Source organism: Onychostoma macrolepis, chromosome 03 (genome assembly GCF_012432095.1).
Source record: "Onychostoma macrolepis isolate SWU-2019 chromosome 03, ASM1243209v1, whole genome shotgun sequence".
NCBI classification, from domain to species: domain Eukaryota; kingdom Metazoa; phylum Chordata; class Actinopteri; order Cypriniformes; family Cyprinidae; genus Onychostoma; species Onychostoma macrolepis.
The window spans coordinates 50,526,542-50,542,641 of NC_081157.1; the positions used below are offsets into that span (position 1 = coordinate 50,526,542).

Sequence of the window (16,100 nt, forward strand, 5' to 3'; positions counted from 1 at the left end):
CGGGAAGAGTTTCACACAAAATATACACCTTAAGAGACACATTAGGATCCACACTGGAGAAAAGCCACATGTATGCGATCAGTGTGGAAAGACTTTCTCACACAAACAAAGTCTGGAGATTCACATGAGAGTTCATACTGGAGAGAGGCCGTTTACATGTGATCAGTGCGGGAAGAGTTTCTCACAATCATCAGGCCTTAAAGTACACATGAGAATCCACACTGGAGAGAAGCCGTATGCATGTGATCAGTGCGTGAAGAGTTTTCCAGAAAAGAAAAGTCTTGATATTCATATGATGATCCACACTGGAGAGAAACCGTTTGTGTGTGACCAATGTGAAAAGAGGTTTTCAAGGAAATATCATCTTGATGTTCACATGAGAGTTCATACTGGAGAGAGATCATTCACATGTGATCAGTGCGGGAAGAGCTTCAAGCAATCATCCCAACTTAATGTTCACAGGAGAATTCACACGAGAGAGAAGATGTACCCGTGTGATCGATGCGGCAAAACTTTTCTTTGGGCATCAAACCTGAAAAAACACCTGACAGTTCATACGAAGGAGAAGCCGCATTCATGTTCTGAATGTGGAATAGTTTTTCACTGCTGCAAAGTTTACAAAAACGTCAGAAAATACATACTGGTGTGAGAGATTACATGTGCTTTGAGTGTGACAAGACTTCTACTTTAGCAAACATTTTAAAACTGCATGAGAGGATTCACACTGGAGAAAAACCATACAAGTGTTCACACTGTGACAAGAGATTCAGTCAGTTAGCACATCTGAAAACACATGAGAGGATCCACACTGGAGAGAAACCTTACAAGTGTTCACACTGTGACAAGAGATTCAGTCAGTTAGCACATCTGAAAACACATGAGAGGATCGACACTGGAGAGAAACCTTACAAGTGTTCACACTGTGACAAGAGATTCAGTCAGTCATCAAATCTGAAAACACATGAGAGGATCCACACTGGAGAGAAACCGTACAAGTGTTCACACTGTGACAAGAGATTCAGTCAGTTAGCACATCTGAAAACACATGAGAGGATCGACACTGGAGAGAAACCTTACAAGTGTTCACACTGTGACAAGAGATTCAGTCAGTCATCAAATCTGAAAGCACATGAGAGGATCGACACTGGAGAGAAACCGTACACATGTGATCAATGTGGGAAGAGTTTCTCTGTTAAAAGTCAGCTGAAGATACACATGAAGATACATGCAGTGAAGAAACCAGATCACCGTCATCCATGTGAGGAGAGGTTTGTTCAGTTAACTTCTTTATTCACTCATAAGAAAAACACTCACAGTCTGAAATCAGTAAATAGTTCATCTTTATGTGCTGAGCAGTAAAGTCTCTTCTGTGTAAGTTAGTTTCTTTACGGCCACACTGAGTGACAGGACATTTTGTTGTTTGCTTGGTATCTGCTTCAAAATTTTCACACTATTATGAGATATTGAGACATAATTACGAGAAAGTATCTCATTATTACAAAATATTATCTCATTTTTAAAAGAAAGTATCTCATTATTACAAGAAAATATCTAATTATGGTATGTACTGTATTTTAAAGTAAGGCAAGGCAAGGCAAGTTTATTTATATAGCACATTTCATACACAATGGTAATTCAAAGTGCTTTACATAAAAGGAAGTGAAATAGTCATTAAAAATCACAACAATAAAAACAAAGTGATTTAAAAATTGATTTTAAAAGAATTTAAAACATTTAAGAATAGAAAGTGATTATACATAGTGCAACCAGTTCGGACGTAGCACAGTGCTCATTCAACAAATGCACAGCTAAACAGATGAGTTTTGAGTCTGGATTTAAAAGTGGCTAATGTTTTAGCACATCTGATCTCTTCTGGAAGCTGGTTCCAACTGCGGGCGGCATAATAGCTAAAAGCAGACTCCCCTTGTTTTGTGTGAACCCTTGGTATTTCTAACTGACTCGATCCTAATGATCTGAGTGGTCTGTTAGGTTTATATTCAGTGAGCATATCTGCAATGTATTTAGGTCCTAGGCCATTTAGAGATTTATAAACGAGTAAAAGTACTTTAAAATCAATCCTAAATGTAACTGGAAGCCAGTGTAAGGACTGAAAGTAGTCCCCAGCTATATTATAACTAGGTACCTGGCTGGGGACTACGTTCAGGCGCTGCGTAATATCACTGCGCCTGCTGCGGCCATGTTACGGCAGCAAAGTTCCTTGATTATTACGCCGGAATGAGAGTATAGTTCCTAATCATATCGGCCTAGAAAATCGCAACTTTTCATTTTCCGCCGGTCTTAGTACACGATATAACTACAGAAGAGTCAAGTTTTAAATATAGGAAAACTATCGAAACTCTTTGGTCATTTTTGAACACGATGCTACTGGTCTAATAGGATTCAATGATCTATGCTAAGCTATGCTAAAAGTGCTATCGCCAGACCCGGAGATCGGCTGAATGGATTCAAAAATGGTAAAACTCAACTTATTAACTCTGGGGGAGTTGGAGAATGAGCCTATTTCCAAAAAAAGTGGAGTGTTCCTTTAATGTATGTTTGTGACACAGAAAATATGTGTCCTCAGGACAATAACGACTATAGGCCTGTGGCCTTAACAATGTATGTTATGAAATCATTTGAGAAATTGTCATAGGAAAGCTGCATAAGGACGTTAAGCCATCCTTAGATCAGTACCAATTTGCATGCAAAAGTAATTGTGGCACTAACGGTGCAATTTCTACATTAACGCATCTTGTTTTAAAGCACCTTGAGAGTCTGTTTATGCTAGGTTGATTTTCATTCATTTTAGTTTTGTCGTTAATTCAATCCAACCACACAAACTACTGGAGAAATTAGTTCATTTAAGAGTCATTCATTTTATTCTTAATTGGTATTATTTGTTTTTTTTTTTAAAGTAGGATAAAACATCTGAAATATAATTCAGTGCTGTCTGATGTTGCAGTAAGTAGTACAGGTGCCCCCCAAGGGTGTGTAAGTTCACCATTTCAGTTTACTCTTTATGACTGCATTAGTCAACAGTCAAACCATTTCATCGTGAAATTTTTGGATGACACTAACGACACACACGTATCAAGTGTTTGTACAAGAATTCATCAGCGCCTACATTTTTTATGAAAATTACGACTACTTGGAGTGAGTACCAATGTAATATAGAGATCCCCCCCTCAAATGATTGTAAAGCGCTTTGGCTCTACAACAATACCCAATAAAGTGCTATATAAATGCATCATTCATTCATAATGACATTTTTTCAATCAACAATAGAGTCTGTCTTAAGATATGGAATTATTGTTTGATTTGGAAGTTTAACAGTAAAAATTAGAGCTCAAATAAATAATTTGGTGAGAGTGCCTGAAGAAATTACGGGGATGCAGATACCTAGTTCTTTACAAGATATTTTTGAGTTGTGTACAATCCAGCAGGCCAACAAGATTTTTATCTTTGCATGTGTACCCCGAGTGGTGAATTCTGGCAGAAGATGCAGGGTTGCATTATGCAGGCATAATTGATACAAATACTAATTTGTCCCATTGTATGTTAAAGCAAATAATGCAATTACGGCAGGATGTGTAAAAGGGAAAGAACTGCAAAAAACTGCAATAGTTGGTATATCAGACAGTGTTGTGTTGTGTTGTCTTTTATTATTTAAACAGTATTGTTTTTTTATGACGTAGGAGTATAGGATTAGAATGGCTGCTAATGTTGTCTGTCTGTGTGTGTGTGTGTGTGTGTGTGTGTGTGTTGATGTTGCCGCAATTCTCTTATTGAAAACAAATTTATCCTAAGGGAGAAAATAAATACTACCCTTGACCCTTTTTTGATTATTAAACACAATTGAAGTAAAATAGTGTATTGCTGTGACAACCTGATTATCCATGTTATCTTGTGCGGGTTGAAGATCTTGAGTTTACATGATCAATTTCTCTATTTTTTTAACATGTAATTAGTCTTAGTGTAGAATCTGAAATATGTATTGTTCATCTCACATCATGTCTATTAAAACTGAAATGTTTTTGGCAGAACTAACAAAAATCAGTCAGAGTTCACAGCAGAAGAAGAGAACACGAGCGATGCAGAACCTGACGAGTGAAACATCATGATACTGAAGAACAAACAGGTTGGTGTTTATTCTTCATTCTTCAGTCATCATGCTGAAGAAGCCTGTGCCGTTTAGGAAATGATGTGGTCGCTTACAGATGTCAAGCCTGCATAATCTAGAGTTTCATGACCAAACTAGTGATTTATAACACAAATCATCTTCATGACAGTAAAATAGATCATAATTGTGCACAGCAGTTGTCTGATTAAAATGACTCTTGAACTCATCAGTGATCTTTCACTTTTCATTTTACATTTGTGTCTCATTTGAAATCTCACTTGATTTAATGTTTCTGTTTAATGTTTAGACCTGATGGATGTGAACAAGAAAGCAAAAGCAGAAGCCAAAAAAATGCCCTCAGTGTAAAAAAAGATTGACATGTAAATCAAGTCTGAATATTGACATGAGCGTTCACACTGGGAAGAAGCGGATCAGGCTTTGATTCTGAAATCACATCTGCCTACTCTTTCTGAAGAAAGACCATTTAACTGTGATCAGTGCTGTGAACCGTTTCATTGAGCATCAATCCTGAAGAAACACCTGACGATTCACATAAAGGAGAAGATGTATTAATAATAAAAGGAAGTCACATTTATACAGATGCTGAACTGAAAGCAGAAGAGTAACCACATCAGAGTTTCATCAAATACACTGTCTACTCTCACAGTCACAGTAACAAGATCATCTTCAGATCCAGCAGTGCAACATGATAAGGTGTGGAGCAATATAATCCATTTTTTCCCATATAAAAATCATCTGCAACGAGTGACACGACAAAGAAACATCATCCAAAGTTGTTAAAGATCATCTTCATGACCAGCAGTGTGAGGTTCAGATCAACTCAAAGATAGAGCTCTGATTGTCTAATAAGTCAGTATAGAGAGATCTGTCTCATTAGTTTTCATTTGTGCTTATTTTTGTATTTGCTTCAAGTAATTATTGATTAAACTCCTTACTCATTGTATCAACAGCTTGTTATTGTCCATTTTTATTTACTGCTATTTCATTTCAAATTGTATTAATTTTGAAGGTAGACATATTATGAGTAATGAAGAAAAGGCAGAGGAGTTAGTGGAAGCTTTTCTTTAAGTTCATAATAATTATAATATATCGGATAGTATGAGAGTACAAAGGGATACAAATTTGAAAGAAAATCCTAATGCTTTGATACAAAAAGTATGATCTGGGTGCACATTAGATATAGATATTACAGTGTATGAATTGAAGAAAGTGTTACAAGGGGTGAAACGTACATTTCTGGAAAAGATGAAATATGCTATGAAATGATAAAACATATTTCAGATGCATCTCTATACATTATTTTAGATTTTTTAAATAAGATATGGGAATTGGGAAAACTCCCTCCCTGCCTCTTGGAAGAATGGAATAATAATGCCAATTGCAAATCCTGGAAAGGATCACACAATAGCATCAAATCATAGACCAACATCTTTAACATCTAATTTATATACAGTAATGGAAAGAATGATAATAACACAATTAAATTATGCAATAGAAAGGATAAACCTTTTAAGCTCTTATCAGATGGCTGAAATACAATGGACTCAATAATATGTCTAGAATCTGACATTAGAAAGGCAATTAGACAAGATGGGATTTAAAGGGGAAATGTATAATTGGATAATGGACTTTTTGTTCAATGGATACAAGTAAGGGTTGGAACAAGTTATTCTACGATTTATTCATTAGATAAGGGGAACCCACAAGGCAGTGTGTGCAGCCCAGTATTTAATATAATGATAAATGATACATTCATTAAAGTTAAATTTGAGAAAAACACAATAGCGCTTATGAATTCATATGCACCTACTAAAGGATTAGAAAGAGTTATTTTCTTTAAAAAGGTAGATGCTGTTTTGAAAGGATTAAACCCAGAAGAGTTGTTATTCATAGGTGGAGATTTTAATTGTACTGCTAATGACAAGTTGTATAGAAATCATATAGAACCACATGCTGCTTCTCAGAAAACACTAATACAACTGATTAAAACCCATGATTTATGTGATATATGGAGAAGTATGAATCAAGATGTCAGACAGTATGCTTTGGCTCATAGTAGTGAACATGATATCTCTTTGGCACGACTTGACAGAATTTACAGTGTTCAGTATCAACGTAATATTTTTAAAGTTTGTAAAATTATTCCAGTGAGGTTTTCTGATCACAGTTTAGTTTTGTGCAGTGTTAATTAAAAGTGTTAAGTGTAAGAGTGCATACTGGACTTTTAATACTTCATTATTAAGTGATAAAAAAAATGTATAGATAATTTTAGTTTTTTTGGGGGGGGGGAATTTTAAACAGCAAAAACATTTTTATGCTTCTTTCACGCTTTCAAACTGTGGCTCAAATGGATGCTCCTTCGAAATTATTTTTTTATTTGGAAATTAAAAAAGGTCAAAGTAAAATTATTCATTCTTTACGGTCAGCTACAGGACAAAAGTTTACTGAGCCTGCTGATATACGTAGCTGTGCTGTAGATTTTTATTCTGACCTTTATAAATCTGAACTGATTGAATGGGGTGCAGATGCTGATCATTTCTTGGAAGGACTGCCAAAGGTGGATGAAGAGTCCAATAACAAACTACAGCAGACTTTGTCATTAAAAGAGCTTTATTCTGCCATGATGAGCATGAAGAATGTTAAATCTCCAGGAATTGACTGGTTACCTGTTGAGTTTTATAAAACTCTATGGCCCGTCATAGGAGAAGATTTGCTGGCAGTTTTTAATGACAGTCTGAAAAGAGGACTATTGCCTCTGAGCTGCAGAAGAGCAGTCATCACACTGTTACCTAAAAAAGGTGATCTTCAGTATATCAGCAGTTGGCGCCCTGCTTCACTGTTATGTGCAGAATATAAAATTTTGTCTAAAACTTTGGCCATAAGACTTAATAAAGTTTTAAGCCAATTGATTCAGATCAGTCTTACTGTATTCCTAACAGGTCAATATTTCTTTAATTAGAGATGTTTTGGATGTTTCTAAACTTTTGAGAATTAACTCTGGGTTGATTTCTCTCGATCAAGAGAAAGCTTTCGACAGGGTTGAACATCTGTTTTTATGGAATACTTTGGAGGTTTTTGGTTTTAGTCCTTCTTTTATTTAAATGATTAAGGCTATGTACTGTAACATTGAGAGTGTTCTTAAGATTAATGGTGGTTTGAGTGCTCCGTTCATAGTTCAGAGGGGAGTCAGGCAGGGATGCACCCCTAACCATTATACCTTTACTTCAAAAGTTACGAGATAATTTAAAAGGTCTGGTTTTTCCTGGTTGTAATAATCTGTTATATCTTTCCGCTCATGCTGATGATGTAATTGTTTTTGTAAATGGAAAGGATGATGTTGATAAGTTGGGAAAGATTGCAAATGATTTTAAATGTATTTCCTCTGCTAAAGTCAATTGGGGGAAAAGTGAAGCTCTATTAGTGGGAGCGGAGGTCTTCCCACTTTACCTGGAGAATTGCTTTGGAAAAGAGGAGGGTTCAAATATCTTGGTGTCTATCTGGGGAATGAGAGTTTTATAAAAAAAAAAAAATTGGGAAGGTTTATTTGAGAAAATAAAAGGTCGACTGGAAAAATGGAAACACTGTAAAACGTGCTAAGTTGACTTAACTTAAAAAAAAATGAGGAAACCCATTGCCTTAAAATTTTTAAGTAAATGATAATTAAAAAAAAATAAGTTAAGGTAATTGTCAATTTAACAATTTAACGTTCATTTAACTTTTTTTAAAATTACTATTTACTTAATAATTTTAAGGCAACTTATAACTTGTCAAATTCAAATGAAACTGATTTCTGAAAAAATAAATGATATAATATAATATAATATAATATAATATAATATAATATAATATAATATAATATTATATTATATTATATAATATAATATAATATAATATAATATAATATAATATAATATAATATAATATAATATAATATAATTTGTAAATGTATCAATGTTGTTATTTCAGATTTGAGTGTTTACATAATCAGTTTTATGTTATTTTGTAGGTAATCTTAATTATCTTGTTTGGGTGTGGAAGTTCGATGGGGGGGGGGGGGCATGTTTTATAGGCTTTTATCATATATAATGACTCATATAATCAGTTTCTAACAGCAACACTCAGAATAAAGTGAGATGATCTGCTGATGATCCTGAATGTCTTGTTGAATGAGTGTTGATCGTCATTAATATTAACAGCTGCTGAAAAGACTCTTTATTTCATGTCAATAGTTCCTGTTTTCACCTCCTTTATTATGCTGATGTCTTCAGATCTCCTGTAAATTGCCACTTAAAGCTCATTTCATTGGCGTTAGCATTATGGTTGCCTTCAGTGAGGCAAAATAACACCCAAAAACAATAAAAGAAAATAAAATAAAAAAAAGTGTCAAAGGCTTGGAAATGATTATTTCAACATACAACATACCACAGCTTAAAAATAAACCATGAGAAAACATGAGAGTAAGTATGTGAACTTGCAGCAGAACACATTATTATACATGTGTTCACTGGTATTTTATTTATTATTTTATTTATTTCTAAAGCCTTAATCAGTCGTCCTGAACATCACATTCTTGGGAATTCTGCAGGGATGGGATAAACTTTTAATTTATTTACTAATTAAATTGTTATTTACATTATTATGTAGTGAATTGTTTTCTATTTTTATTTAAACAAGTTCACACTTTTAAAATTTTTGTATGCCATACATTGTAAATGACAGGAGTATTTATCCACACATAGGCTATATAATAATATTTATAAACAACAAATTAATAAATAACATTGAATATAATATATTTCATTATCTATCTAATAAAAATATAATAGTTACCTGTCTACCAAGCTCTGACAATGTATTACATTAAGAGATGATCCAAATGAATAATAATGCTAATGGATAAATAAATAAATAGGGTAGAGTGCAGGAAAACGTCCCCTAAAGGACGATGTAATTTATTTATTTATTTTATTTTTTGTGAAACAAAAGTTAAAGTGTCCGAAATAGTTATCATAATTTTAGTGACAATGACAAAAATTATATACCAAGTACAACTAATTTCCAGAGTTTTAATGTTATTAGAATTTTTTACAAAAAAATAAATGTGTACCAAGGGCCCCACGGGTGGTGTTTTCCTTACCATTATTTATACTTGAAATAATTTACATTACATTGTTTATTTTCTGTTGTCCATTGCTATAAAAACAAGCTCAGTAACTCAGTGATGTATTTTTGATTTGGGCAGATAAGCTCCTCCCCCCACATGTTCACCAGTAGTGAAACTCCTCCCACTGTAATCACATCATCGGTGAAGCTCCTCCCACTGCAGTTCACCAATAAATGCTGGAATATTCCCTTCAGTTCACAAGTGAAGACGACCATCAAATCATCAGGAAGAGCTGAAGAGACTGAGTTTATTAAAGAGGACAGAGAGAAGATGAGAGATCCAGAACACACTGAAGATACTGAACAACAAACAGGTTGGTGTTTATTCTTGATTTCTCACTTGTTCATGTTATCAAGCTTAAAGCATTTCATCAGATTTAGACAAACAGTTAAACTATGAAATGTGAACATACAAAATGCTGTTTTTTTGGAGGAATTTAACAAATAGTCAGTAAAGGGAGGTTAGAGAAACTTTAATATTGAGTGTCAGCATCAGGTCAAACTTAGTTTACCTCTTTTATATGTTATATACATTTTATATCTGGTTCACAGTTCTTTGCAAACATGTCACCACAATTTTGGACATTCTCAATATATAGTTTGTGATTCTTTTTTTTTTTTTCAGCAATTAACAGTAAACACCAAAAATGAATCAAGTAATGACTTAAGCAAAATCTGAATTATAGTTACGGATAAAGTTGTATTTCTCATAAATCATAATAGTTATTCATAGTTATAGAGATTGTTCTTCTCACAGTATCTTTGGTAACAGGGTTGATGAATGCAGTCAGTGTACAGTTTGCGTAAAAACCGAGACAATGGATTGAGATTATTTATGATGTCGCTTCCTTTCCACAATAAAAAAAATAAACAGTCTTTTTAAAAGGAGAGGAATCATGTCGTAAGTAACAGTGTAAGGCTGAATAACCTCAGATACTTCGATCTGCTGAGATACAGACAAACACATACAGACATCTATTTTCACACCCTACCGAGTGAAGATGTGGGACGGTCCTTCCTTCACATTCGTTCCTTCTCCTCCACTTCCCTCCCTTTACTCAGCTCACTCAGAATGGTTATATGAAAATATAATGTTATTTGTCAATGCAAATGAATTCACAGTCATGTTTGGTATCGTTTGACATGTCTCAGTGTGACTGCTACAATGCTCTCATGTTCAGAGAAACAGACCAGGGCTGCGTTTCCCAAAATCATCGTGAGCCTAAGCTGATCATATCCACTGGTGGCAGTGTGTTTACGATGTATTTAGGCTTACGGTGCTTTAGAGAAACGCAGCCCAGGACTGTAATATAAGTCAGAGAGTTTAGAGTTGCTTTGCCTGCTGCAGACAGTGTGCCCTTTCCCACAGTCTCCATACAAATGACCTCCTGTTCCTCAACAAGGTGTGAACTCCCCAAGTCTGTGATCCTAGTCAGTGTAGAGTCCAGTTGTTATTTCATGCTGTAGTGTCTTCCGCCGCTGCTCAAAGAACCAAGCACAGTCTCGGAGTTTGATACCAGAAGAATAGACTTTATTCAACAAGAATAAAGCTGAGGCCCCTTCTGCAGAAAAGTCTGTTGAATGTTTTTCGGCTCTGGTATATATACAAGTTTTTAGGGTGGGCTCAGGGATGAATTGTGATTTTTCTGATTATAATTGCAATTTGCTGGTTGTTATTATTATTTTTAAACAAATGAATTATATATATATATATATATATATATATATACACATAGGCATATATGTATAGATAGATAGATATATAGATAGGTAGATAGAACATGATATTTAATCCACAATTTTATGCTTAATATATTAATAATAATTATTATTATTATTATTATTGCTGAATAAATATATTAAACAATAAAAATATTTATTGTAATAACTTTTATTGTTAAAAATAAGGAAAATTAGGATTTAAATAAATATAATAATCAGACAAATAGCCATAATTATAATATTTGTATTTAACAGAAAACTATTATTTTACATTTTGTGTTAACAAGGAGGTATTCAAAATCAAAAACGGGGTCCATGTCTTTATTTGAAACTTGAGACTCAAGTCAAGTCAGACAAGCTCTCCCACTTTTTGATTTGGTAATATTACCTAATTTAGTAATAGGCCTATTATTTGTGAAAATAAGTAAACTGGTGAATTCCAATTGTCTCATTACTCTCTGCATTTTACCAATATTTGGGATACAAATGATACGTCAGTCTATGATTTGTTATAAATCCTCAAGGGCAGATTTTTTTGCGATACATTAAAACTTATGCGACAATGCTTTTTTAGAGATGACGTCATTAATGCACACCATTTTATCGGTGAACGGCCAATTGCATGCAAACAGGCTGAAGACTGCAAACGTTTTTAATGCATATTCTCTTTGTCGATACCAAAACAGTGCAATAACTGGATGGAAACCTGGCTATTGGTTTCAACATTATGGCACTATGTTAATTGCATTAGATAAGTTTGTCATTGATCAAATATATGAATAGTTCTCACCAGAGAAACGTGTGATTTGTACTTATCTTTTAAAACTAATTATAGGAAGATCAATGTACTGTACCTCATTTATGGAAGGTTTCAGGCACATATAATTTATTAAAAGGCATCAAATTGATTGTAATATTTTATTGCAGTTGTCCACTTTGTTACAGAAGGGCTCACTTTTATCTCCTTTCATGTTGCTCTCTTTTAATTCTTTTGATTTACTGAAAATTAATGTAAACTTTTTTTTTTCCGTTCATTTCAGAGCTAATGGAAGAGAACAAGGAGAGTGAAGAACTGAATGAAGTGGAGGAGAAACATCATGACAAACCTGGAGAAAAACCTATGAGTCGCTCAAAGAAAATACAAGCCAAGAAATCTACAACCTGCACTCAGTGTGGGAAGAGTTTCACATGTAAACATAGTCTTGTGCTTCACATAAGGATCCACACCGTTGAGAAACCGTTCACATGTGATCAGTGCGGAAGAGCTTCACACAAAATAAACCCCTTAAGAGACACATGAAGATCCACACTGGAGAAAAGCCACATGTATGCGATCAGTGTGGAAGGAGCTTCTCAAGGAAATATCATCTTGATGTTCACATGAGTTCATACTGGAGAGAAATCATTCACATGTGATCAGTGCGGGAAGAGTTTCAAGCAATCATCACAACTTAATGTTCACAGGAGAATTCACACGAGAGAGAAGATGTACCCGTGTGATCAATGCGGCAAAACATTTCTTTGGGCATCAAACCTGAAAAAACACCTGACAGTTCATATGAAGGAGAAGCCGCATTCATGTTCTGAATGTGGAAAGAGTTTTTCACTGCTGCAAAGTTTACAAAAACATCAGAAAATGCATACAGGTGTGAGAGATTACATGTGCTTTGAGTGTGACAAGACTTTTACTACATCGAGCAATTTAAAACTGCACCAGAGGATTCACACTGGAGAGAAACCTTACAAGTGTTCACACTGTGACAAGAGATTCAGTCAGTTAGCACATCTGAAAGCACATGAGAGGATTCACACTGGAGAGAAACCGTACACATGTGATCAATGTGAGAAGAGTTTCTCTGTTAAAAGTAACCTGAAGATACACATGAAGATACATGCAGTGAAGAAACCAGATCACCGTCATCCATGTGAGGAGAGGTTTGTTCAGTTAACTTTATTCACTCATAAGATACACACTCAGTCTTACATCACCAAGTAATTCATCTTTATGTGCGGAGCAGTAAAGTCTCTTCTGTGTAAGTTATTTTCCTTTCAGCCACACTGAACAACAGGACATGTTTGCTTGGCATCTGCTTCAAAATGTTCACATTATTATGAGATACTGAGACATAATTATGAGAAAGTATCTCATTATTATGAGAAATTATTTCATTATTACAAAACAATATCTCATTATTATGGCATGTACTATATGTTATTATTATGAGAATATCTAATTACAAGAGAGTGTACCATTATTATGTGAAAGTATTTCGATATGAGATTTATTTTCCACATTTTATTACAACATAACTCATTATGAAAAAGTTTCTCATTATTACGAGATGCTAAGTCATAATTATGAGAAAGCTTCTCATTATTATGATTTATAAATGTATAAAATTTTCTCACTTGTGGTTGAAACAGGCATCCATACTATGTCCCACGATGTCATGTGACTGAAACAGATGAATACAAATCAGCGCTGTGCAACTTTCTGTTTCTAATCTCTGCTTGCTATTATTATTTTCATCAATTATTTGTTGCAGCCCTAGTTAATTTAATTTTGTGACAGAAAATGTGTGCCCTCAGGACAATAATGACTACAGGCCAGTGACCTTAACATCAAATTTTATGAAATCATTTGAGAAGATTATAATAAGAAAGCTGCGTACCAATTTGCATACAAAAGTAATCGTGGCACTAACGATGCAATTTCTACATCTTGTTTTAAAGCATCTTGAGAGTCTGGCTGTTAATGCAAGGTTGCTTTTTTTCTGTTTTAGTTCTGTGTTTAATTCAATTCAACCACACAAACTGTTGGAGAAATTAGTTAATTTAATTAGTTAATTCATTTTATTATTAACTGGTATTTTTCATTTTTAAAAAGTAGGATACAATAGGTGAAATGTAATTCATTGTTGTCTGATATTGCAGTAAGTATTACAGGTGCCCCACAAGGGTGCATAAGTTCACCATTTCTGTTTACTCTTTATACAGATGACTGCATCAGTCAGCAGTCAAACCATTTCATTATGAAATTTTCAGATGACACTGTATTACTGCACCTGTTTTTGCAGAGATTGTGATATTAATGACTACAAAGCTGCTGTAGGAGGGTTTGTGTGCTGGTGTGATGACCACTATTTGCAGATTAATGTTAAGAAACCAGAAGAGGTATTAGACACCAGATCAGTGGAGGACAGGAGCTCTGTTGGGGTTCATGGTCAAGGTATTACAACTGGTTGGCGTCGTATAATTACTTAGGGGGTCCACATCGACAGTGAGCTTAAATGGCACACACATGTCAAGTGTTTGTACAAGAATTCATCATTGCCTGATTTTTTTAATGACGATTACGACTAATAGGAGTGAGTACCAATATAATGCTATTTAAAAAAACATATATATATATTTTTTTTATCAACAATAGAGTCTGTCTTAAGATATGGAATTATTGTTTGGTTTGGGAGTTTAACAGTAAAATTTAGAGCTCAAATAAATAACTTGGTGAGAGTGGTTGAAAAAAAATTATTTTTGAGATGCGTATGATCCAGCAGGCCTTGTTGCATGTGTTGTACCCTGAGTAAGCACTGATGAATTCTGGCAGAAGATACAGGGTTGTATTATGAAGGCATAATCGATACAAATATTCATATGTCCTATTTTCTGTTAAAGTAATTAATGCAATTACAGCAGAATGTGTAAAAGGGAAAGAAAAAAACTGCAAGAGTTGGAATATCGGGCAACTGAGGGATGTGTTGTGTGTTTCTTTATTATTTAAATGGTATTGTTTTTATTATGTAGGAGTATAGGATTAGAATGGCTGCTAATGTTGTGTGTTAGATGTTTGTGTGTGCGTGTGTGCATGTGTGTTGATGTTACAGCAGTTCTCAAAACAAATTTCTCCTAAGTACTAAATACTTCCCTTGACCCTTTTTTGATCATCAAACACAGTTGAAGAAAAATAGCATTGCTGTGACTTTGACAAAACCCTGATTATCCATGTTAATCTGAGTGGTTTGAAGATCTTGAGATTACATGATCAATTTCACTATTTTTTTTTTAAACATGTAATTACTCAGTACTTAGTGTAGAATCTGAAATATGTATTGTTCATCTCACATCATGAGTTCACAGCAGAAGAAGAGAACACGAGTGATGCAGAACCTGACGAGTGAAACATCATGATACTGAAGAACAAACAGGTTGATGTTTATTCTTCATTCTTTAGTCATCATGCTGAAGAAGCCTGTGCCGTTTAGGAAGCGATGTGATTACTTACAGATGTCAAGCCTGCATAATCTAGAGTTTCATGACCAAACTAGTGATTTATAACACAAATCATCTTCATGACAGTAAAATAGATCATAATTGTGCACAGCAGTTGTCTGATTAAAATGACTCTTGAACTCATCAGTGATCTTGACTTTGGGGTTTTCATCACTTTTCATTTTACATTTGTGTCTCATTTGATATCTTACTTGATTTAATGTTTCTTTTAGACCTGATGGATGTGAACAAGAAAGCAAAAACTAAAGCCAAAAAATCTGTCGCCTGCCCTCAGTGTAAAAAAAAAAGAAAAAAAGATTGACATGTAAATCAAGTCTGAATATTGACATGAGCACTGGGATCAACACTGGGAAGAAGCGGCTCAGGCTTTGATTCTGAAATCACATCTGCCTTCTCATTCTGAAGAAAGACCATTTAACTGTGATCAGTGCTGTGAACCGTTTCATTGAGCATCAATCCTGAAGAAACACCTGAAGATTCACATAAAGGAGAAGATTCATTCGTAATATAAGGAAGTCATATTCATGCAGATGCTGAACTGAAAGCAGAAAATTCACACTGGAAAAAAACATTCAATTGTTTGAGCTGTAACAAGAGATTCAATCTGCCAGAAAGCCTGGAAACACATGAACGGATTGCAGAGAAACCACATCCGATCACAGCAACTAGATCATCTTCTGAATGATCCAGCAATGCAACATGATAAGGTTTTGAGCAATAAAAGACATTTTCCCCCCATATAAATCTGTCCTAATCAGCTGCAACAAGTGACACGACATAGAAA

General features: G+C 34.4%; 2 protein-coding genes and 1 pseudogene across 2 annotated transcripts in view; 2 read left to right on the plus strand and 1 right to left on the minus strand.

Annotated features, from left to right (window-relative positions):
- LOC131536878 (zinc finger protein 271-like) overlaps nucleotides 1–5,088 on the plus strand; it is a 6,529-nt pseudogene extending 1,441 nt beyond the window's left edge.
- Nucleotides 1–16,100, minus strand: part of LOC131535819 (gastrula zinc finger protein XlCGF57.1-like) — a 509,738-nt gene that overhangs the window by 369,348 nt on the left and 124,290 nt on the right. The window lies entirely within an intron of this gene.
- Nucleotides 9,264–12,494, plus strand: LOC131536116 (zinc finger and SCAN domain-containing protein 21-like). Its single transcript, XM_058768858.1, has 2 exons — nucleotides 9,264–9,618; nucleotides 12,067–12,494. The coding sequence occupies exons 1-2, from the start codon at nucleotides 9,402–9,404 to the stop codon at nucleotides 12,324–12,326; spliced, it is 477 nt and encodes a 158-aa protein (XP_058624841.1). The 5' UTR covers nucleotides 9,264–9,401; the 3' UTR covers nucleotides 12,327–12,494.

What these genes read in the sequence shown, in the direction of transcription:
- LOC131536116 (XM_058768858.1), top strand. Translation starts at nt 9,402, where the DNA reads ATGTTCACCAGTAGTGAAACTCCTCCCACTGTAATCACATCATCGGTG. An exon ending in AGATACTGAACAACAAACAG is followed by an intron (nt 9,619 to 12,066) that starts GTTGGTGTTTAT and finishes CGTTCATTTCAG; the next exon opens with AGCTAATGGAAGAGAACAAG.